We start from the raw sequence: 24,187 nt of genomic DNA, 5'->3' as shown, positions 1-24,187 counted from the left end.
TGAAAACGACATCTACTGAATGATGTGTTGACAACGTGACATAACATTATCAACTGGGACCTATTAGTACATTGACATTTAAGTAAAGACTTATAATCTCTTACACGTCAAGTTGAAATGTAATATGCACGTCAAGTTACAAGTAATACAATTATTCAATTAATTCATACCTAAGTAATGCTTTAACTAACACTTTCTAGTTAGCACATAACACATTGTCTATTATCTAAATAACTATGTAATATTTAACAACATAGCGCTTGCCAAATGGATAGTTAAAAGTTACACCTGGTATATATTTACACATAGGTTAATCAAAATGCATAAAATACAAGTGACAAAACATTAGGATTAGTATTACATAATATTAGTAGGATGGAACAACGCCGTATAAGGATTCCGGCGAGATGACTGTGTCATCACCTTTGAAGAAACACTAGATGAACCCACGGGCAGATTATAAATAATCTGGGGGTTAAGTAATGTTTCCAACGAGGATGAGGTCCAGCAGAGAAGGTTGTTCTTCAGGGGACCTGCAAAACAGACACCGTAAGCTCGTCACTGAGAAGGGGGGGTTCCTCCTTGTGACCACCCTCCGGCGTGAGAATCAGACTAGATTGCTCTGAATATAAGTGTATATTAAGAGATTGCTAGATAAGATTGAGATATCAGATGATGTCCTTACCATTCCAAGGTGTTGGAGTATTTATAGCCGAAGGTAGGTTTCCAGAAGGTACAGCCGGCTGAATAGTATTCCTGTTCTACCAACAGTGGACTACGCACAGGCCATGCTGGTTGGTGGATAGGCTACGGCCAACAGTAACAAGGTCGGCTGTACACTGTTCCTTTACTGCCGGCTACGCACTGTTCCACCAACTGTAGGCTGCGCACGTCCCATTGTAAGGGTTGGTGAGTAGGCAGCGGCTAATAGTGACAAACAGTACTAGAGGGTGCTCCTCCTCGTACTGTTGTCGGTGAGCTGTCACCCTGTGATTGGTTCACGGGCTGTTCTGCCCATACCTTAGTAGGTATAGTACGAAAGATCTTCCAGAAGCATACGGACTGGCTCATTTAGGCGGGAGTGTTCCCGCCTTGCTCATTCCTTCATGTGACTACTGAAGTAGCTAATGCCTTGTGCGTGTAGCCTTGCTGTTAGTGCGGGTAGCCTTCCCTGATGGCTTGTATCCGCAGCTGCGGGAACAGGCGGGGTACTTCACCATTGGGAGGCTTTCCCTGCAGGTACAGCTGGCGTACTGCGCGTAAGGTTCTCTGAGCATGGTGGGTCCTGCTGGAGCAGTTGGTCGTTGCGCAGACGTCCCTATTCAAGGTGAGTCTTGCGGGTCCAACTGGGCTCTGCTGGGACCTACCTCTTCAAGTCCCCCCAGTCCAATGTTCTTCTCATGAATTATTAATAAGTGAGGTAAATTTTTGGACTTAGCAAGGGGTTTTGAAAAGGGGTTTAGTTTTTAGGTTTTCCGTGGTGATTCTTCCCGCGGTTTTCCTGATGTCACGCAGAAATTCCCGACTTTTCTGCTTGATCTTTGGGTGTGAAGCGGGTAGGTTTGTAACCTCCTCGCACGTCAGGAGCGTTGAGTCCCACTTGTGTGGATTCTCCATGGGGTTTTGGTAGTTTTTAACATATTGATCAATTATGCTAAAACCACCAATCCCATCATAGAGTTTCAAACAATATAGTTCTCGACGTTCCCGTCATGCGGGGATGTTATTTCCGTTTCCGCAAGCATGGTCCAGAAGATCCTTCTTGGTTTGAATTCCCTGCAGAGTGCTAAGTATGTGAAGGGTTTTGCCTTGACACTGTACCCGCACTCGTCTTACGGTTACTTTACTTCCAAGGTATTCCTGGCGTCCATTCCCTGTGGGTGCTCAGTATGTGAAGGGTTTTGCCTTGACACTGTACCCGCACCCGTCTTATGGTTACTTGGTTGCCAAGGTATTCCTGGCGTCAATTCCCTGCGGGTGCTCAGTATGTGAAGGGTTTTGCCTTGACACTGAACCCGCACCCGTCTTATGGTTACTTGGTTGCCAAGGTAAAGGGTATTTTCCCGCTTACTTTTGAATCTTTTTGAATTTTTTTGAAATTCGAAGAGTTGGTGAAAGGATAAGAACAGTCCAAACCTCTGAAACGTCGTGCGACGGTTTCTTCTGACTGTGTCAGGACGTGCAGGAAGTTATGGTGACGTGACAGTACCTGGTCATTCCAGACGCTTTTTCAGGCGCGTGGGCCCGATTTTTCGGGCGCGTAGCCGCGAAATTAATGGTATGCGTCCTTTCAACAGCTGTTGCCAGCTTGCTTTTTGCCACGTGTCATAGTTTCATTGCACCTTCGATTTCTCTCTCCTCCGCATTAAATTCATCGCATTAATTGCGATTAGTATATAAAGGGGAGAGGGTTCTTTGTAATTCACACTTTCACTTTTCTCTTCATCTTTAGAACGATTTCCGGTGAATACTCAACTTTTCAGTCGAGCCTTTTCTCGAAATCGTTTTCTTTCATCTGCAAGATGTCGTCTCGTGATCTTGAGTCTACAGCCGATGACAAGAGTACTGCTGGCGAGTGCCAGTGTGCTCTGCCTGTCGATCTGTATCAGTACGTCGTCAGGAAGTTCATGCTCGAGTCTCTCGAGCCTGAGTTTCCTGAACCCCATCAGACGGTGTACGATGCCCCCAGAGGCAAGATCGGGGTATATGCTGCATTCTTTGTTTATGGGAATCTTAGGTTCCCATTGACAAAGTTTGTGTTCCGTGTCCTGGAGAGGCACGGTGTGCACCTGACCGAGGTGCACCCGATGGCGATTGCCAAGATCCGGCACTTTCGAGTGGGTGTGCCGGATTCTGGGCATTGAGCCCTATGTTGACCGCCTGATGACCTTTTACACTTGGAGGTGCATCCAGGGGTGGTATACGTTGATAACCCGAATTAAGGGTTTGAAGATTTGCGCAACCGAGCGCAGTCTTCGCTCGTGGAAGCGGGAGTTCTTCTACATCTCCGCTCGCGCCATCCCCCTTGCCATGAAATTCAAGAACGGGCAAGCTCTTCCCAGCCTTCACGCCTCCAACTACCAGGAGGCGGAATGGTTCTCGAAGATATCCCGGGTCCAATCTCCGGTTTACCGGTTTGGGGAGTCCGGGATGGTGATGCTCGGGATGAGCCGGGTGTGGAAGAAAGCGGATGCGCGAAAGATTCCGATCGTCCTCGAATACGGTTCGAACTCTGTTCCTTAAGGTATGCCTTGTTTCTTTTTGTTGATTTAGAATCTCTTCTAACTTCTTTCCTGTTTATTTCAGAGGGGAACGACTTGTAGTCGCTCATGCACCCGCGGGAGGCTGATGGTCCCGCTCGGATGGGTACTCGCGCTCTAGACGAGAACGAGTTGCCCATCCTAGAGCAAACGGCGGATCGGTTCGTGGAGGTCTATCCGCTCGGCCACGAGATCCTTAACGCCAGGCGGCCAGGTAAGGCGCTATTCGACCCTCAACCCCTCAATGTTGAAACCTCTGCTGGAATTCCTCTAATCGTATGTTCTGATGAGGAATCCGCAGATGGTCCTCCGTTGGTGCGGAAGAAGAAGGCCGCTGGCGGGAAGGGGAAGGAGAAGGTGGCCTCCACTGCCGATCCGGCGCCTCGGTCTGATTCGGAGACCGAGAGCGAAGAGGTGGCGGGAAATCCCGGTGGTGATAAGACCGCTCCGGAGGCTGCAACGATTGTCACCTCCGGAGAGCCCAGTATAACAACGGTGGCCGGCGTGAAGAGGCCGGCTCCATCGGGTTCATCCCCGCCCGTCCGCACTTTCAGGCTCAAGAAAACCCGTAAGTACAAACTTCCTTTGTCTTAACTTCATAGTTTTCCATCATTGATACTTATCTTCTTTGTGCAGGCGTGGATGTTGACGCATTCCAGGGTGGAGTGCAGAGTACCTCTCCGCCAATGACGGTAGGCTTGGTCAGCCTACCTGAGGCGACGACCCAGGCGCCTGCGCCTGCTTCCGCTGGTTCAGTTGCTCGCTCTGAGCAGACTGTTCCAGCTGTGATGACGTCACCGCCGGCTGTGAGTGCCATTTTTACCGCATCTTTCACCGAGCCGGCGGTTACGTTTGCTGCGGAATCCGCAGCGGCGACCGCGGCGGACTTCACCATGCCTCCTCCGTCATCGGCCTCGACGGCCGATCCTTCAGGTACACATGGGGCTTCTCGCCAACCTCTGCCTCCTGCCCATCTTCCTGACCTCTTGGACGGATTTCCCTTGGGTTCAGGTGACGGGTTTGGCGGCTATCGGCCTGTTATTGACCCTACAGGTGCGTAGGGTTCTTTTGGCCTAATTTATATATATATATATATATATATATATATATATATTATCATCTTTTCCTAACTGCTTTTTGTTTTTTGCAGTGTCGGATTCCAATGAAGTGTATGTTCCACGATGGAACATCCGCCGAGGAACAACCCTTCGCACACCTGTGGAGTGCGTGGAGTGGGCTCGTCACGCTGCTCCCAGTGGTGCGTTGGGGGAAGCCATGGCTAGCTACCAGGAGGGTAGGCTAAGCAATGAGCTTCGGGTTCTCCTGGCCCGGATGCAGCCGCGCGTCGAGCTGCTTTGTCGTGAAAACGACAAGTTAAAAGCAGCTCGCATTCAGGAAGTAGCTCAGGCGCGGGCTGTCCGGGAGGAGAATAGGAGGCTCTCCGCCGCGGCTGCGGAGAAGGAGAAGGCGTTCAAGGCCCTTGAAGTTGAGGTTCAGGCCCGTCTCGAGGCTCGCTCCAAGGCTGCCCAAGCTGTTAATGAACAGCTTCGGCTGGCTAAGGAAACTGCTAGGAACGCAACTGAAAGGGCCACCAAGGCTGAAGCTGTTGCCGAGCCTCTACGCGTGGAGAATGAAGAGCTTAAAGCCAAATTAGAGGCTCTCCAGCAGGCTCATGATGCCTTGGCGATGGAGGACGCGAAGAAGCTCCAAGAGATCCTGGACCAGAGGGGCGTGCTTGACCACACTGAGCGGAAGCTAAAGGGCGTCGAAGAGGCTGCTGCAAAGGAAGTGTTGCTTGCCAACCTTAATAAAAGCGAAGCCGAACGCGCCTGTACCCAAGCTCAAGCCGCCCTCCAAGAAGCTCTGGTTGCCAAGGAATGGCTTCTTTGAGAAGCGTTGTCTCGGGTAAGCTTTTCATGTCTTTACGCTTTTCTATGTCTTTACACTTTTCTTTGTAAATAGAAAAGGTTCTGATACTTGTATTTTTTCTTTGTAGGTTGTGCATCGGGTCTTTTCAGAGACATCTTATGACGATGCTATGAGCGCAGCCCTCAACGCTTCTCATGAGGATGGGGAAAAGGCCGGTTTCCTGCTTGGTCTAGGGTTCGTTGAGAAAGGCATCCCGCCTTCCAACTTCCCTTTGTACGATGTGAATACTGAAGCTGTTTATGACCAAGCAGTGAACCAGTATGCCGCCTTCCCGCATCCGGTGGTGGAGAAAGTGAATGAAGTCGCTGCTTCTGATGATGGGCTAGCTATCCTTAAAGCTTTCCTTGAACCGCCACGCTCTACTGATGGAGCGGGTCCAAGTGGAAGTGGTCCTGAAGCTTGATTCTGAAGATCCCTTTCCACCATTAGCGTAGATTTTTTGCTTTTGTATAGCTATCTTTGTAATATTTGAATTTGATGAAATAAAGATTGTGTTAGTTCTTTGCCTTGTTTATTTTATGCATGTTTTGATCTAACTTAGCAATTTCTTTAGTACTTAGATAAGTTAACTTTTTAACGTGGCAAATTATAAGTTTGTCTCGCTTCCTCTTTCATGATTGTGTGGGTATGACCGTCACTTACACTTAGTAGGATGGCTTAACTTTACTTATATCCGACCTGCGTGGAAGTTTTCCTCATCTTTTCCTTTGAAATTTTCTAAGTGTTCAGAATAAGTTAACCTTTGAACGTGGTAGATGATAGGTTGAAGTTTTGCTTCCTTGTTCGTGATTGTGCGGGTAAGACCGTCACTTGCACTTACAAGGATGGCTAAACTTTACTTACATCTGACCTGCGTGTAGGTTTTCCTTAAAACTTGAGATTTCTAGCGTTGTGTTTATGCGGGTTTTGCTGCCTTCCACACGTAACGACTTACTTCTTCCCCCATTTATGCGGTGAATACCGGCACATTAGTGTGGGAAGTTCATAAGTATAAATGTAAGGCTATCAACACATTGTGAAAGGAGAATCATTTCCATTAGAAGTGGCTCTAGGCCTTTTCTTTACAAGTTTGGAATTGATCTACATATAACATTTGCGTAATTGAGCTCCATTCCATGTTCTTGGGATGGGAGTGCCATCGAGCCTTTCGAGCCGGTAAGCGCCCTTTCCCAGGACTTCTTTGATGATGTATGGCCCTTCCCAGACCGGGGCCAGCTTTCCTGGGCGTTCTTGGTTCGAAGCCTCGTTGTTACGCAGTATGTAGTCTCCTACCTTGAAGTTGCAGAGTTTTACCCGCGTGTTGTAGTACTTTTGCATTTGTCGCTTGTAGTTCTCTTCACGCACTGCGGCTAAGTCTCTGCGTTCCTCGGTTAGTATAAGGTCCAACCGTCTTTCCGCATCATTGTCTTCTGGCTGAATCAAGACCCTTGGTGAGGGTAAACCAATTTCGACCGGGACCATGGCTTCAGTGCCATAAGTGAGGCTGAACGGGGTTTCTCCCATACTGGCCTTTTTCAGCGTTCTGTTTGCCCAAAGGACGTGCGGAAGCTCGTCCACCCAGCCGGATCTGTGTTCCAAGAGTCTTTTCTTTATGCCTTCGACGATGCTTTTATTTGCTCTTTCCACCTCACCATTACCTTGCGGGTGTGCCACTGAGGTAAAGGTGTGGGTGATTTGAAGTTCTTTCAGCCACTGTTGTAGCTTCTTGTCAGCAAAGTTGGTGCCGTTATCGCTCACCAAATTCTGTGGAAGTCCAAAACGACAAATAATAAATTCCCAAATAAACTTTTTGATATGTTTCGCGGTTGTTTGGGCTAAGGGTTTTGCTTCTATCCACTTGGTGAAGTAGTCGATGGCTACCACTAGGAACTGAACATTTCCTGCTGCTGTAGGAAATGGGCCTGTCACATCGATGGCCCACTTCTGAAATGGCCATGAAGAGGTGACTGGAACAAGTTCATTCTTCGGGCGGTGCGTGTTGGGTGCGTAAAGCTGGCAAGACCTGCATTTTCTGATGTATGCCAGCGCATCCGTATGCATCCCCGGCCAAAAGTATCCCGCGTTGTTTAGCTTAGCTACAACAGCGCGGGGACCTGCGTGTACTCCACAGATGCCTTCGTGTACTTCCCTTAGGAGGTAGTCAGCATCTTGGTTGTCCACGCATCTTAAGAGTGGGCCAAGAAAGTTACGTCTGTAAAGGATGTCATCGATGAGTTGATAATTCAGTGCTTTACAGCGTAGTTTTCTAGCCTGTGTTTTTGACTCTGGTAGTGTACCTGCCGCAGGGTATTTTATTATTGGTGTCATCCATGTTTATGTGCCGGTTTGGATGACACAAATTTCCTTGTGCGGGACCGAAGGTGTCTCGAGGAGTTCAATGCGGATGTCCTTTCCTAAGTGGTTGAAGGCTAACGATGCAAGCTTGCTTAACGCATCCGCAGATTTGTTTTCACTTCGCTTGACGTGTATGACTTTGCAGTCGTTGAAATCGCGCATAAGGGATTTTGCTTGTGCGAGGTACAGGGCCATTGTGTCGTTCACGGCCGTGTACGTCCCGTTGATTTGATTGGCTACTAACATGGAATCCACGTGGGCTTCCAAGTTTTTCACTCCCATCTTACGCGCAATTCTCAGCCCAGCCAAGAATGCCTCATACTCGGCTTCGTTATTCGTACTTGGAAAATCCAGTCGAATAGCGTAAGTGTATTCTTGGCCTTCTGGGTTGGTTAGTTTCAGCCCTGCGCCTGAACCCTCGTTACTGGCTGCTCCATCAGTGTAGAGTCGCCAGACATCATTGATGTCTTGTGCTGGAGAGGGTTGAGCCTCTTCCTGGCACTCTTTTTCCCGCGATGCAGGCACTTCTGCAATAAAGTCGGCCAAAACCTGGCCTTTTATGGCTGGTCTTGGCTTATACTTTATCGCGTACTCCCCCAACTCAATTGCCCATTTGGCTAGGCGTCCCTATAACTCGGGTTTGCCTAGAACGTTTGCAAGTTTGAAGTTGGAGAGAATGGTGATTGGGTGACCCTGGAAATATCGTCTTAACCTGCGTGAAGCGTGTATAAGTGCTAAGACTAATTTTTCGAGGGTAGAGTACCGGGTTTCTACGTCTGTTAGGATACGGCTGACATAATAGATTGGCATCTGGATGCCTTTTCGCTCTACTAGCAGGACTACCCCGGTTGCTCTATATGTTGCGGAAAGGTATAGGATTAACTCCTCTCCCGCTTTTGGTGCTGTGAGCGTTGGGAGTTCGATCAAGCGTGACCGAATCTCCTGAAAAGCTGCTTCCGCTTCTGGTGTCCAACGGAAGTGCGTTTTCTTTAAACAGTTTCTCAACGTTGACACGAAGGGAAACGACTTATCCGCGTGGTTTGCCAAAAAGCGATTAAGTGCCACTAGTCGTCCATTCAGTGTCTGAGCCTGTTTGATGGTAGTAGGTGATTCCATTTTGATAATGGCTTCGACCTTTTCAGGGTTCGCTCTGAAGCCATCTTTAGTGACGATGACCCCCAAGAACTTCCCTTCTTCCATTCCAAAGGCACACTTGCTCGGGTTGAGCTTCATGTTTATCTTCCTGAGCGTGTTGAAAGTCTCTTCGATGTCTTTCAACATCGCTTCTGGGTCAGGGCTTTTGATGACCAAGTCATCCATGTAGACTTCCAAGTTCCTCCCAATTTGGGCATGAAACTGGTTGTCCATCAGGCGTTGGTATGTGGACCCGGCATTCTTAAGTCCGAATGGCATCATTTGGTAACAAAATGTGCCATCGGGCGTCCGAAAAGCGGTTTTGTCCTGATCATCAACGGCCATGTGGATTTGATGGTACCCCTTATACGCGTCCAGGAAGCATTTAAGGCGGAACGGTGCCAACGAGTCCACCTTAAGATCAATTTCGGGTAACGGATAACAATCTTTGGGGCATGCTTTGTTCAAGTCTTTGAAATCTATGCACATGCGCCATTGTTTGTTATTCTTCGGTACCATAACGGGATTTGCAACCCAAGTTTGATATCTACTAACGCGTACGATGCCTGCGTCAAGGAGTTCCTTGACTTGGGTTCTACACGCGTTAGTTTGTTCTGGCCCCATTACTCTGCGCTTTTGTACGATCGGCGTAACAGCCGAATCGCATTTGAGCTTATGCTCTGCCTTACTTCGGGGTACACCAGTCATGTCAGCTGGTGTCCACGCGAAGATGTCAGCGTTTTTTTGTAATAAGCGCTTGAGTAAGGTGCGTGTAGGATCAACAATTGTTGGGCCAATGGAGACGGCCTGGTCAGGGTACTTGCCGTTGAAGGCCCATCTTTCTGGTACGGTGATGGTTGGTTTAGCCATCTTTGGTTTGGGTTTAGATGAGACAGATGCGATGCATACCTGGGGAATGCCGGTGATCATCGCTACACCCTCAGCTGTTGGCCATCCCATCATGCCGTGGACTGAGGATACCACGGCGTTGAATCTTGCCATCCCGTCTCTCCCGAAGAGAATGTCGTATGTGTGGTGTGGCTTCCTCATCACGACAAAGTCCACATCTTCTGTGCGGGAGTGTTTCCCATCCGTAAGAGTGACGGGGAAAGATAGGATACTCAGGGGGTGTTTGTGCTGCCATCAAACCCTTCCATCGAGGCGCAGATCGTTTCCAGGCGTTCCTTGTCTTCGTCATCTAGCTTGTCGAAGAACTGCCTGTACATCACCGTTGACGAGGCGCCGTTGTCAGCAAGAGTGCGAGAAGTGATGTAGTGCCCCAGCTGGCTTTTGATGACGATAGGGCCTTCTTTGCTGGGTCCTCCTGGCACTCGCGGGAAGCGCACCTCAGCTTCCTTCCACGCACATGGTTCTGTCGTTCGCCTTTTTCTTCCTCTGATATTACCATGAATCATGTTGATGCTGATGTCAACGGGCTTTCGTCCGTTGCCTCGGTACCGGTTGTCGTTCCTTCCTCCCTTCTTGATTGATGCCACCAGGTGTGCCAGTCTTCCATCCTTGACGAATGCTTCAACAATATCCTTCAAGGATGTACACTCTTCCGTACCATGACCTTTTGTCCCGTGGAAGTCACAGGATTTGCTCTGATCCGCATTAGGTCGCTGCCGGATCATTGGAGCTTTTGGCCATGGTAGCTTTTCAGTGGCAAATATCTCCGTGACGCTTTTGGTGAGTGGCATCCACCGGTGCTTTTGGCTTGAAGGGTGTGTGTGATTTCTTCCGCCAACAAGAGGGTGAGAGCTGGATGAGGTGTCAAAGTTTACCCTTGACTGCCAGATACCTAGTTTCCTCTTTTTGTTCTGCCGGGCGATCCGAACATTGTTCTCTCTTGTCCTCTGCGTGTAGAGGTGTGTACTCTGGGGAAGATCCCTTCCCAGTTGCTTCTCCGTCTCGGCAAAGCGCTTGGCCGCCGTCATGATGGCATCCCATGTTGATGGCATGCCATCCTTACCCGTCAATGTGCGGATAAGCTCTGGGTATTCGGCGCCTTGGATGAAAGCGGCGCGAACAAGATCTTCACTTATGTTGCCGAGACTTAGCTTTTTGGAGTTGAAGCGGGTGATGAAGTCTAGTAAAGATTCATCCTCCTCTCTAACGCAGTTGAGGATCGTCCACTGTTCTTCAGTATATTTCCTCTGCTGGCTGAAATGCTGGCTGAACTTGTTTTGAAAGTCCGCCCAATCATATATGTGGTGGACCGGTAAACGATTAAACCATGCCCTGGCCGCTCCAACCAGAGTCATCTGGAATATATAACACCACGTGGGTTCCGTCCAGTTACTGACGGTTGCCCCCGCAATGAATCTGTTCAAGTGGTCGTCTGGGTCGGATAGACCATCATAAGTGCCAATGTTGGACATTTGTTTGGCACTTCTCGGGGCGATTGCTTCCGCAATGTCCCTTGCGAACTTTGACTTTCCTGCATTTGTAGCAGTTGGTCTAAAGGTTTTGGAGAAGTCACGCGGGTTTCTCTCCGCATTTGTTGGTTTAAAAGCTTCCCCAAAATTCCTTTTCGGTTGGAAGTCCGTTTCCTTACGCTTCCCTTTCGCCTTATGGCGAGGGTTTGCGTCGGTATCGGATTCTTCCCTCTCGTCGTCTGAGTACTCGCACTCACTGTTCATATTGAGATGTTGGCGAGTACTGCCGAATTCGTCAGCCTGTTGAACTGAACGCAAGCGTTCATCCAATTCAGCTTGGAACTCTCTCTGACGTGCTTCGGCCCACGCCTTCACTTGATCTAGTTTTTGGCGAGGGACCCTCGTTCGTTTTTCCAACTGGGCATCAGTGAACCCCAGTGGAATATTTACTGCACTTGCCCCGGCTTGGGTAGTCGGGGTAGTGTTCGTAAGATTTGTATAACCGCCGGTGTTCCCCCCAGTTGCTGGGGTTGTGGTTACCGGGGTTTCTTGGTCGATTACTGGCCTTGGGACCGGAGTAACGTTAACCATTTCTTCAGAAATTTTGAAAAAACTAATAATCAGTTCTAGCTTTTATGCACGGATGGCGCCAATGAAGAAACACTAGATGAACCCACGGGCAGATTATAGATAATCTGGGGGTTAAGTAATGTTTCCCACGAGGATGAGGTCCAGCAGAGAAGGTTGTTCTTCAGGGGACCTGCAAAACAGACACCGTAAGCTCGTCACTGAGAAGGGGGGGTTCCTCCTTGTGACCACCCTCCGGCGTGAGAATCAGACTAGATTGCTCTGAATATAAGTGTATATTAAGAGATTGCTAGACAAGATTGAGATATCAGATGATGTCCTTACCATTCCAAGGTGTTGGAGTATTTATAGCCGAAGGTAGGTTTCCAGAAGGTACAGCTGTGACATCTGCCCCGATCCGACCCGACCCAGGTACCCGTTTCTCTGACCCGATCTCTCTTTTATTATTTAATATTTATACTTGTATTTTACTTTTAATAATAAAATATATATTTTCCTTCCCGCCTCTTTCTCTCTTTTCCTTTCCGCCGTCCCATCCCTCTTCTCTCTTTCCGCCTTCTTGTCGCTGTCCCGCCCTTAAGCCTTGTTTCCCTCTTTTCTTCTAACTCTTTGCTTGTCCTTTGTTCCTTCCCGCCTAAGGTTGTCTGCGCAGCTCCACGCGCCAGACCCCTTACAAGGAATCCTGCGTGAAGACCACCTGTTTCAGCGATACGCGAGACGAACTCTTCTCGCAGCGCGCTAAGAATTGTAAGTCTTCTCGCAGCGCGCTAAGAACGGTAGTTCTTCCCGCGACGCGCTAAGGATTGTAGTTCTTCTCGCAGCGCGCTAAGAATCGTAGTTCATCCCTCGACGCGCGAAGAATTATAGTTCTTCCCGCGGCGCGCTAGGAATTTTAGTTCCTCCCGCGGCGCGCTAAGAAATGTGATTCTTCCCGCGGCGCGCTTAGAAATGGTAGTTCTTTCCGCGACGCGTTAAGGTTGGTTCTGTCTGCCTTCGCGCTCGCGCTCTCATGACCTTCTGTGTCTGCCTTCGCGCCTTAGCCTTCTCGCGCTAAACCCTTTGAGTTTTCTTCTGTTTAATCTAGCCGTTTGCTTTTGTGTTGTCTTATCTTTTGAGCTGTTGACCTAATCTGCTTTATGTCTGAAAAGTTACTTTCGGCGCAACATGCGCGCCAACCCCATTGGTTGGCAGATAAAGTGACTGACATAATCTTTTGAGATCTGCTTTTTCCATGCTTGACCAGTACCTTTATCTGACCCGCCCATGCTTTTTACTGTTCCCTGTCAGCTTTTCCTTTGCCCCCTGCAGCTGCCATATCTTTCCATATCTTTTGCTTTTGGAATCTTTTACTTTTGGAGATCTTTTCTAGGGTTTGTGTCCCCTAGGGTTTGCCTATATATAGTACTATTTTCTTAACACTTCACACACTACACTTATTATCTCTTCCTCCCTTTTTGCTCTCTGCCGTTGTCCTCCTGCCGCCTCCCTCTCCGCCTCCGTCTTCCTCCGTTCTGCCCTGCTTTTCCGGTAATGTATATATGTATATATAATAATTTACTTATTAATTATGCTAACTTATAATCAAGACTTAAAACCAATCGTTAAAACAATAATCTTATTTATAGGTTAACTTGTGCTTGTTTAAAGTTGGTTCTTGCTTTATCTATCACCGCATCGTTTATCATGTGAGTTATCTCGTATCTAATCCCTTTTTATTTTAAACGCTTTGGGATGTTCATGTGTTCATACAAAACTTGAGTCTTAAACTTGTTTACGAACTTTAGTCGCGCAGTATCCCATGTGTTGAGGACGTTTACTTGGCTGTTTATTTGTATGTGTGTATCATTAACCGCTTTGTTCGGCCTATTCCGCAGTTCCGTTGGTACCATTAGTTGAACACGGGAGACCTATCGTTTACGGTTTTCTTGGTTTACACTTGCACAGATGTTTTCTCGTTTTTATGCTCAATTGGGAGCATGGATTGAACTATGATCTATGAACTATCTTAGGCTTGATCACAATCTGATTACACCCTTGTTAAACTCTAGACATACACGTGTTGCGCGCAGATTTACTGTGATTATCTATGATTATCTATTAAACTTGATTTCTCACCAACACGCAAGTGTTTGACGTTTATTTTAACACATGTTCAGGTTTGCAGTAGCTGTTTTGGAGCTTGTGGACACGTAGGACGTTTTTACTTTTGGACCTAGAATTAAAATGTATCAAGACAAGTTAATGTTGTTTGAATGTTATAATTTATAATATATTGATTTATGTTTGATTTATGTTCTTTATTTTTCCCGCTGCGCGTGCGCGATAAAATGTGTATTAATAAATATTGACACCAATAGTGTCGCGAGTAATGAAGCAATATGTGGCGCCCCGATGTATAATCCGCCTTTGGTCGGGGTGTTACAGATTGGTATCAGAGCTGTTGACTTTAGGATAGGTGGTTAGACGTAACGGCCTAGAATACCTAAGAGTCCCTTCTCGCGCATGAGAGAAATCTCATGTTTGCGCGCTTATTGTTAATTACTCGTTATTTATGAATATGCTCGCGCTTGAACAGTATATGATTTTATTCCGCGATATTTCGATTTTTGTGAATTTCGATTTTTATTGATTTTACTTACATATTCGTTTGTTGGATTTGAAAATCCGAAAAGTCATGGTGATACATGAATAGTTGATTTTCAATTTCCATTTACGATTATGTTATGAGGTTGGAGACTTGAAAAGTCATGGTGATACATGAATTGTCAACCTCCAATACTCATTTTCTTGTATATTTTATATTGAAGATTGAAAAGTCATGGTGATACATGAATCGTCAATCTCCAATACTCGTTTACTCGTATATTTTAAATTGGGAATTCGGAAAGTCATGGTGATACATGAATTGTCGATTTCTGATTCGAATTTGTTACCTTTATTAAGTCTGCATTTAGGATCATTTATTTTACTTTAACTCTTGATAGTATCTAACTCCGTGAAACCAAGCTTTATAAAGTTATACTTTGCGATAAAACCAAGATATTAACTAAAATTAAAATTTTTATAGAATGCCTCCGCTATCTCGCCGATTTCAGAGAAGAGAAGCCTCGCGCATGCGTAGACAGCAACGTTCCCAGGAAATGGCCGCCGCAATAGCCCAAGCTTTGAGCCAAAACAATACCAACACCACCAGTTATAACATTAAGTCCTTTAATGCGGGTAACCCTCCGAAGTTCACAGGTCTTGAAGGAGCCACCGTGATGCTCCAATGGCTTGAGAAGATTGAAAACGCTTTCCTCCACACCCAATGCCCCTCAGACAGACGAACCCTATATGCTTCCAGTGTCCTGGAATCCAGAGCGCTTACATGGTGGAATGGAGTAGCTCATGCGCGTGGCGCAGAGGCTGCTTCTAGCATGACATGGGAGGAATTCAAGGAAATTCTTACGCGAGAATTCTGCCCTCCCAACGAAGTTAAGCGCCTGGAGGAAGAATTCTGGAACTTGAAGCAATACAGCGGTGAAGCGCGCGAGTACGCGACGCGCTTCCACGAGCTAAGCTTACTGGTCCCTCACCTTGTTACCCCTTCCCGCCGAGCCATCGAGAAATTCCTTGGGGGTCTCCCCATGGAAATTCAAGATTCTGTATGGGCCAGAAACCCAGTTACCCTCTCTGACGCCATCGAATTGGCCGCTGTGCTCAGCGACAACCATGTCAGAGCAGGAACCCTGTTCCTACGGGGAACTGAGAAGACCAAACCCACCAAAACTGCCCCTGAACCCGCAGAAACCAAACCTGAACCCTCAAACCATAACCAGAAACGTAGGCGCAGACAAGCCTATGCGCTTACCAACCCGCCCATTGTCCAACAACCCATTTATCAACCCCCAGTTTACGCGCCTAACCCACTGTCAACCTACCCAGCACCTCCTGTAGTCCACAACTATGCCTTAACCAATCCAGCACTCCCTGCCCCGCCAACTAAGAAACCTTACACAGGAAACCAACCCTTTTGCCCAACCTGTAGACTTCATCACCCACCTCAAGTCCCGTGTCGACAATGTAACCGATGTGGCCGCGTAGGTCACTCCGTTGAGTACTGTAGAACCCCTCCCTTCAATCCGATTGCGCCAACACCACCAGCTTACCCGCAGAACCCACAGCCAACTTACCAAAACCCACGACCCAGATCGTGCTTTAACTGCGGTGATCCAAGTCATTTCCGGAACGCGTGCCCAAGGCTACAAGTTCAGATTACTCAAGCGAATCCGGTGAACCAAATTTCGAACCAAGTGACGCGTGGCCGAGCTTTTAACATAACCGCGCACCAAGCGCAAGCGAATAACGACGTAGTTAATGGTACATTTTTGCTTAACGGATTTTATGCTTCTGTACTTTTTGATACTGGCGCCGATCGAAGTTTTATTTCTCGCGCCTTCGAGCAGAAGCTTGCGCGACCGCGCAACGATTTAAAAGATAATTTTTCAGTTGAATTGGCTAACGGTGAAACTGTTTTAATTAACTCTGTGATTAAAGATTGCACGCTTAACCTTAACGAAAACGATTTTCTGATCGACCTCATCCCCATGCCTCTTGGGAGCTTTGATGTTATTATTGGTATGGACTGGCTCTCGAAGAATCGCGCCGAAGTTATTTGCGCCAAGAAATTGATTCGCATACCTCGAGAAAATGGTGATCTTCACATCTACGGCGAAAAACCCTCCAGTGGTCTTAAACTTATGTCTTGCGCCGAAGCCCAAAGACTCATGCGGAAGAAGTGTATTGCATTTCTAGCCCATGTGGTTAAACCCGATGAAGGAAAGAAGCTTCGCGATATCCCTGTTGTGCGTGATTTTCCTGAAGTTTTTCCTGATGATCTTCCTGGTATCCCTCCCGCTCGTGAAGTCGAGTTTCGTGTTGATCTTGTCCCTGGTGCTTCCCCCGTAGCCAAATCTCCTTACCGTCTTGCACCCGCTGAGATGCAAGAATTGGCCAGCCAACTCCAAGAGTTGACTGCTAAAGGATTCATTCGCCCTAGCTCTTCGCCCTGGGGTGCTCCGGTGTTGTTCGTTAAAAAGAAAGATGGATCGTTTCGCATGTGTATTGATTACCGCGAGTTGAACAAACTCACCATTAAAAACCGGTATCCCTTACCGCGTATTGACGACCTCTTTGATCAACTCCAAGGTGCCTCCTGTTTCTCGAAGATCGATCTCCGTTCTGGTTATCATCAGTTGCGTATCCGCGATGAAGATGTTCCGAAGACTGCTTTTCGTACTCGTTATGGCCATTTTGAATTCTTGGTCATGTCCTTCGGTCTAACCAACGCACCCGCCGTTTTCATGGATCTAATGAATCGGGTGTGTAGGCCTTTCTTGGATAAATTCGTGATCGTGTTTATCGATGATGTTCTGGTGTATTCTAAGACCAAGACCGAGCATGAGCAACATCTCCGATTGGTATTGCAAAAGCTTAGAGCCGAGCAACTCTATGCTAAGCTTTCCAAGTGTGAATTTTGGTCTGATGAAGTACAGTTTCTTGGTCATGTTGTAAACAAGATGGGTATTCATGTCGACCCATCCAAGATTGAAGCAATCAAGAACTGGATTACGCCATCCTCTCCTTCTGAGATCCGTTCCTTTCTGGGCTTAGCTGGTTATTACCGGCGCTTCATTTCAAACTTCTCGAAGATCGCTTTGCCTTTAACAGCTCTGACGCACAAAGGTAAACCGTATATTTGGGGCTCGAAGCAAGATGAAGCCTTTCTGACGCTCAAGCGTTTGTTGTGTGAAGCTCCTGTTCTTGCGCTACCTGAGGGTAATGATGATTTTGTCGTGTATTGCGATGCATCCAACCAAGGTCTCGGTTGTGTTCTTATGCAACGAGGCAAGGTTATCGCTTACGCATCAAGGCAACTTAAGGTTCATGAAAAGAATTATACAACTCACGACCTCGAACTTGGTGCAGTTGTTTTTGCCTTGAAGATCTGGAGACACTACCTTTATGGTACTAAGTGTATCCTCTACACTGACCATAAAAGCCTTCAGCATATCTTTGGTCAAAAGGAACTTAACATGAGGCAACGCCGATGGAACGAACTCATCAGCGATTACGATTGTGAGATCCGGTATCATCCTGGTAAGGCTAATGTGGTAGCCGATGCGCTCAGCCGAAAACCCTGCCAACTTAACTGTATCTTGCCGCGCACCCAGCTTCACTTCGCGCCGATTCAAGGCAACCTTGAATCGCGTATTCGTGACGCGCAGCGCGCATCTATCAGTAATGGTAACCTTCGCGCCGAGTTAGCGTGTGGCGCGGAAGCACTCTTTGTCCCTAATCTGAGTGGAATTCTCTGCTATCTCAATCGCATCTGGATCCCTTGTGATGTGAATCTTCGCGCTGATATCCTGAGTGAAGCGCACAAATCTCGGTATTCTATTCATCCCGGCGCTGATAAGATGTACAAGGATTTGCGCATAACTTATTGGTGGCCCGGTATGAAAAAGGATATTGCTGTGTTCGTAGCTAAGTGCCTGACTTGTTCTAAAGTTAAAGCTGAACACCAACGCCCATCTGGTTTGCTCGAACAACCAGAAATTCCTACGTGGAAATGGGAAGGTATAGCGATGGACTTTATTACCAAGTTACCTTTGACAGCAAGCAAACATGATAGCATCTGGGTAATAGTGGATCGATTGACTAAATCTGCTCACTTTCTGCCCATTCGTGAAAACTACCGTGTTGAGCATCTCGCGCAGCTTTATGTCAAGGAAATTGTCTGCCGCCATGGTACTCCTTTGAGCATCATATCCGATCGCGATGGCCGTTTTATATCTCGCTTTTGGAAATCTCTCCAATCTGCTCTAGGAACTCGCTTGGACATGAGTACAGCATATCATCCTCAGACTGACGGTCAGTCTGAGCGAACTATTCAAACTCTTGAGGATATGCTCCGATCTTGTGTTCTTGATTTTGGAGGTAATTGGGATTCACACCTGCCTTTGATCGAGTTCTCTTATAATAACAGCTATCATTCCAGTATCGGTATGGCCCCATTTGAAGCACTTTACGGTCGTAAGTGCCGCTCCCCGATTTGTTGGAGCGAAGTGGGTGAAACTCAAATCACAGGACCCGAACTTGTTCAAGAGACAACCGATAAAATCGCCAAGATCCGTGATCATTTGCTGACTGCCAGAAGCCGACAGAAGAGTTACGCAGATCGTAGGCGAAAGCCTCTCGAATTTCAAGTTGGTGATCTTGTTCTCCTCAAAGTGTCGCCTTGGAAGGGTGTTGTCCGCTTTGGGAAGAAAGGTAAGCTTGCTCCTCGTTATGTTGGTCCATTCAAGATTCTCGCGCGTGTGGGAAAAGTTGCCTACAGACTTGACCTGCCGCCCGCGCTCAGTAATGTGCATCCAACGTTCCATGTATCCAATCTCAAGAAGTGTTTAGCTGACGAGAACCTTCACATTCCGCTTGATGAAGTTCAAGTTGATGAAACTATGCATTTCGTTGAGAAGCCTGTTGAGATTATGGATCGCGAGGTTAAGCAAACCAAGCGCAGTCGTATCCCTATCGTGAAAGTTCGTTGGGAGTCCAAGCGCGGAGCCGAGTTTACATGGGAAAGGGAAGATCAAATGAAGATCAAGTACCCGCACCTGTTCTCTGCGCAACCTACTTCGAGATAAATTTCGGGACGAAATTTCTTAAAGTAGGGGAGACTGTGACATCTGCCCCGATCCGACCCGACCCAGGTACCCGTTTCTCTGACCCGATCTCTCTTTTATTATTTAATATTTATACTTGTATTTTACTTTTAATAATAAAATATATATTTTCCTTCCCGCCTCTTTCTCTCTTTTCCTTTCCGCCGTCCCATCCCTCTTCTCTCTTTCCGCCTTCTTGTCGCTGTCCCGCCCTTAAGCCTTGTTTCCCTCTTTTCTTCTAACTCTTTGCTTGTCCTTTGTTCCTTCCCGCCTAAGGTTGTCTGCGCAGCTCCACGCGCCAGACCCCTTACAAGGAATCCTGCGTGAAGACCACCTGTTTCAGCGATACGCGAGACGAACTCTTCTCGCAGCGCGCTAAGAATTGTAAGTCTTCTCGCAGCGCGCTAAGAACGGTAGTTCTTCCCGCGACGCGCTAAGGATTGTAGTTCTTCTCGCAGCGCGCTAAGAATCGTAGTTCATCCCTCGACGCGCGAAGAATTATAGTTCTTCCCGCGGCGCGCTAGGAATTTTAGTTCCTCCCGCGGCGCGCTAAGAAATGTGATTCTTCCCGCGGCGCGCTTAGAAATGGTAGTTCTTTCCGCGACGCGTTAAGGTTGGTTCTGTCTGCCTTCGCGCTCGCGCTCTCATGACCTTCTGTGTCTGCCTTCGCGCCTTAGCCTTCTCGCGCTAAACCCTTTGAGTTTTCTTCTGTTTAATCTAGCCGTTTGCTTTTGTGTTGTCTTATCTTTTGAGCTGTTGACCTAATCTGCTTTATGTCTGAAAAGTTACTTTCGGCGCAACATGCGCGCCAACCCCATTGGTTGGCAGATAAAGTGACTGACATAATCTTTTGAGATCTGCTTTTTCCATGCTTGACCAGTACCTTTATCTGACCCGCCCATGCTTTTTACTGTTCCCTGTCAGCTTTTCCTTTGCCCCCTGCAGCTGCCATATCTTTCCATATCTTTTGCTTTTGGAATCTTTTACTTTTGGAGATCTTTTCTAGGGTTTGTGTCCCCTAGGGTTTGCCTATATATAGTACTATTTTCTTAACACTTCACACACTACACTTATTATCTCTTCCTCCCTTTTTGCTCTCTGCCGTTGTCCTCCTGCCGCCTCCCTCTCCGCCTCCGTCTTCCTCCGTTCTGCCCTGCTTTTCCGGTAATGTATATATGTATATATAATAATTTACTTATTAATTATGCTAACTTATAATCAAGACTTAAAACCAATCGTTAAAACAATAATCTTATTTATAGGTTAACTTGTGCTTGTTTAAAGTTGGTTCTTGCTTTATCTATCACCGCATCGTTTATCATGTGAGTTATCTCGTATCTAATCCCTTTTTATTTTAAACGCTTTGGGATGTTCATGTGTTCATACAAAACTTGAGTCTTAAACTTGTTTACGAACTTTAGTCGCGCAGTATCCCATGTGTTGAGGACGTTTACTTGGCTGTTTATTTGTATGTGTGTATCATTAACCGCTTTGTTCGGCCTATTCCGCAGTTCCGTTGGTACCATTAGTTGAACACGGGAGACCTATCGTTTACGGTTTTCTTGGTTTACACTTGCACAGATGTTTTCTCGTTTTTATGCTCAATTGGGAGCATGGATTGAACTATGATCTATGAACTATCTTAGGCTTGATCACAATCTGATTACACCCTTGTTAAACTCTAGACATACACGTGTTGCGCGCAGATTTACTGTGATTATCTATGATTATCTATTAAACTTGATTTCTCACCAACACGCAAGTGTTTGACGTTTATTTTAACACATGTTCAGGTTTGCAGTAGCTGTTTTGGAGCTTGTGGACACGTAGGACGTTTTTACTTTTGGACCTAGAATTAAAATGTATCAAGACAAGTTAATGTTGTTTGAATGTTATAATTTATAATATATTGATTTATGTTTGATTTATGTTCTTTATTTTTCCCGCTGCGCGTGCGCGATAAAATGTGTATTAATAAATATTGACACCAATAGTGTCGCGAGTAATGAAGCAATATGTGGCGCCCCGATGTATAATCCGCCTTTGGTCGGGGTGTTACAACAGCCGGCTGAATAGTATTCCTGTTCTACCAACAGTGGACTACGCACAGGCCATGCTGGTTGGTGGATAGGCTACGGCCAACAGTAACAAGGTCGGCTGTACACTGTTCCTTTACTGCCGGCTACGCACTGTTCCACCAACTGTAGGCTGCGCACGTCCCATTGTAAGGGTTGGTGAGTAGGCAGCGGCTAATAGTGACAAACAGTACTAGAGGGTGCTCCTCCTCGTACTGTTGTCGGTGAGCTGTCACCCTGTGATTGGTTCACGGGCTGTTCTGGTCAAATCGTCTGTTCTGCCCATACCTTAGTAGGTATAGTACGAAAGATCTTCCAGAAGCATACGGACTGGCTCATTTAGGCGTGAGTGTTCCCGCCTTGCTCATTCCTTCATGTGACTACTGAAGTAGCTAATGCCTTGTGCGTGTAGCCTTGCTGTTAGTGCGGGTAGCCTTCCCTGATGGCTTGTATCCGCAGCTGCGGGAACAGGCGGGGTACTTCACCATTGGGAGGCTTTCCCTGCAGGTACAGCTGGCGTACTGCGCGTAAGGTTCTCTGAGCATGGTGGGTCCTGCTGGAGCAGTTGGTCGTTGCGCAGACGTCCCTGTTCAAGGTGAGTCTTGCGGGTCCAACTGGGCTCTGCTGGGACCTACCTCTTCAACCTTCAACATCCATTTCACTTCTCTTAGCAAATCTTCCTTTGATTCTCGGCCTCGTCTCTGCGTAGGCCTTCCTCGAAGCGTACTGAATCGTCTTCTCAAACTTCCTGTTCTTCTTCTTTTCTTTGTACCTTAACACTCTGGCTTCTCGGTCAGGTCCTATTAACGGAGTTGGATAAACCTCCGTTGATGATTGGTGGTGGTTGTTGTTGTTTAATGCATCCGGTATTGCTGTGTTGTGGTCCGGAACAACGCCTACTTCAAATTCTAGTGAAGATGATGATACCTGATAATAACAAGTTTATATGATTAGTAACTGTTATACAATAAGTTTGTTAACTAATCGAACGAACATAAATGAGGCATATAATCGAACATGAACACGAATATATAATCGAACAAATTTCTGTGTTCATATTCGTTTATTAAGAAAACAAGCATTTTCCGTGTTTGTACAAACAGTTCAAATGTAAAAGAACACAAACAAACAAACTTAAACGGACAAAACGTGTGTTCGTTCGTTTAAAACCTAAACGAACATTTCACGACCTGAAATGAACACAAACAAACTTAAACGAACACAGACGGATGTTCATGACCATAAATGAATGAACAAAATGCGTGTTCGTGTTTGTTCATATTCGTACGCTTAAAATCTAAACAAACAGCTCAAGAACGTAAACGAATACAAACTTAAACGGATGTTCATGAATATATATGAACAAACAAAAGTTATGTTCATGTTCGTTTGTTTAATTAAATGAATAATAAAATATATTCATGATCGTTTATTAAGTAAACGAACTTCACCTCAAACTGTTTATGAACTTTCTGTTGGAATAAATTCAAAGCACGTGGTCTTTTCTTTTTAGTCAAGTAATGGAGTCATGGAGCTGAGTCACCAATAGTCGTCGTGCATTATGAAAAAGAGTCTGCCGAAAATTAAGTCCTCTTAGTTTATTTATTCAGTATTTGTTTAATGTATTCGTGGGTTTCGTGTCCTGGTCTTTAGGTGGTACGTGCTATGTTAGTGGTAGTTAGTTATCCGGTGGTTATTTTGTTTCCTTGTACTATTTAAACCTTTCTTTGGTATTGAATGAAAGTAGAGTGTCTCCAGCAATTTTATGTGAGTTCCAAAGTCTGATTACCAACACTTTCGGTCCGTTTACAGGCCTATTATTCAACGAAACCAGAAAATCCGAGACCATTCGGATTAAACTTACGCTTTGGCCGATCGACTGATATGCAAAATTGTACATAACCGGTTTAGAGACGACATAATCAACATCATATGCAGGTACACCTTCCACTACATCGTGTGTGTATGATGAAATTTTGAACTGATGATTATTAACATTACTCTGTACCGGTACAACACCGTCTGATTGTGAACCGTATCCGATCCGATTAACTTTTCGACGCAGATCTATATCCTTACACAAATACTCCGATTCCAATCCAGTCAAATTATTATTATTATTATCATCATCATCATCATCATTAGATCCATTAACGATTTTATTAATATTCGGATTCGGAAGCAGCCACAAGGCAGCTTCCGCTTCCTCAGCTTCATCGTTGCTGTCTACTCCTCCGTAACTACCCTTCGCCGCCGCCGCGGTGGCGAGATCGGTAACCGGAACAACCGGAAACCGCTCGTGGCGGCGAGCTAGAGGATTAGCGGAGTGAATATCACGGTCACATGTGGCGCATAACGCGGCGGAGTCGGCCTTGCAGGTGACGGTTGCCGGAGCTTGTTCGCATACGTCAGACATCCACAGGCGTTCGTGGCGAGAGGCGAGCTTGTTGGCGGCGTGAACGTTGCCGTCGCATGGTATGCAGAGGTAGGCGGAGTCTGCTTTGCAGAATAAGCTGGCGGAAGTCGTTTTGCAGGAGTCGCGGAGGGTTGCAGCCATTCTGAAGGCGTGTGTGTTTGTTGGTTGGGAGTGATTATTTTCTCTCTCTGATATCTAGTGAAGTTATCCGAGTAAGGTGGATTGCGAATGACGGGTTGAACCATTTGGATGTTTGTTAATATATTCGTTAAAGGCGCGAGTTTTGGTGTTTACTCTTAGAAATTAACACTTTTAACTTTCAATTAGGACATTTGGATGTTTGTTAATATATTCGTTAAAGGCGTATCCG

General features: G+C 46.5%; 1 protein-coding gene across 1 annotated transcript; it reads right to left on the bottom strand.

Annotated features, from left to right (window-relative positions):
- Positions 1-274: 274 nt before the first annotated feature.
- Positions 275-23,977, bottom strand: LOC143561544 (zinc finger protein CONSTANS-LIKE 3-like). The gene is made up of 3 exons (XM_077049599.1): positions 23,266-23,977; positions 22,046-22,328; positions 275-423 (listed from the first exon to the last, which is right to left on the bottom strand). Exons 1-3 carry the CDS (start codon positions 23,956-23,958, stop codon positions 368-370), a joined length of 1,032 nt encoding a protein of 343 aa, XP_076905714.1. The 5' UTR covers positions 23,959-23,977; the 3' UTR covers positions 275-367.
- Between the last annotated feature and the right edge of the window lie 210 nt (positions 23,978-24,187).

This window comes from Bidens hawaiensis, unplaced genomic scaffold (genome assembly GCF_021521415.1).
Source record: "Bidens hawaiensis isolate Kalapana, Puna unplaced genomic scaffold, B.hawaiensis_p1.1 tig00020699_1, whole genome shotgun sequence".
Lineage (NCBI taxonomy): Eukaryota > Viridiplantae > Streptophyta > Magnoliopsida > Asterales > Asteraceae > Bidens > Bidens hawaiensis.
The sequence above is the reverse complement of the archived record's forward strand: the minus strand, read 5'-3'. Positions and strand labels throughout refer to the sequence as shown.

What these genes read in the sequence shown, in the direction of transcription:
- LOC143561544 (XM_077049599.1), bottom strand. Translation starts at nt 23,958, where the DNA reads ATGGCTGCAACCCTCCGCGACTCCTGCAAAACGACTTCCGCCAGCTTA. An exon ending in ATCAGTCGATCGGCCAAAGC is followed by an intron (nt 22,329 to 23,265) that starts GTAAGTTTAATC and finishes TGTTATTATCAG; the next exon opens with GTATCATCATCTTCACTAGA. An exon ending in AAGTGAAATGGATGTTGAAG is followed by an intron (nt 424 to 22,045) that starts GTTGAAGAGGTA and finishes GTTTCTTCAAAG; the next exon opens with GTGATGACACAGTCATCTCG.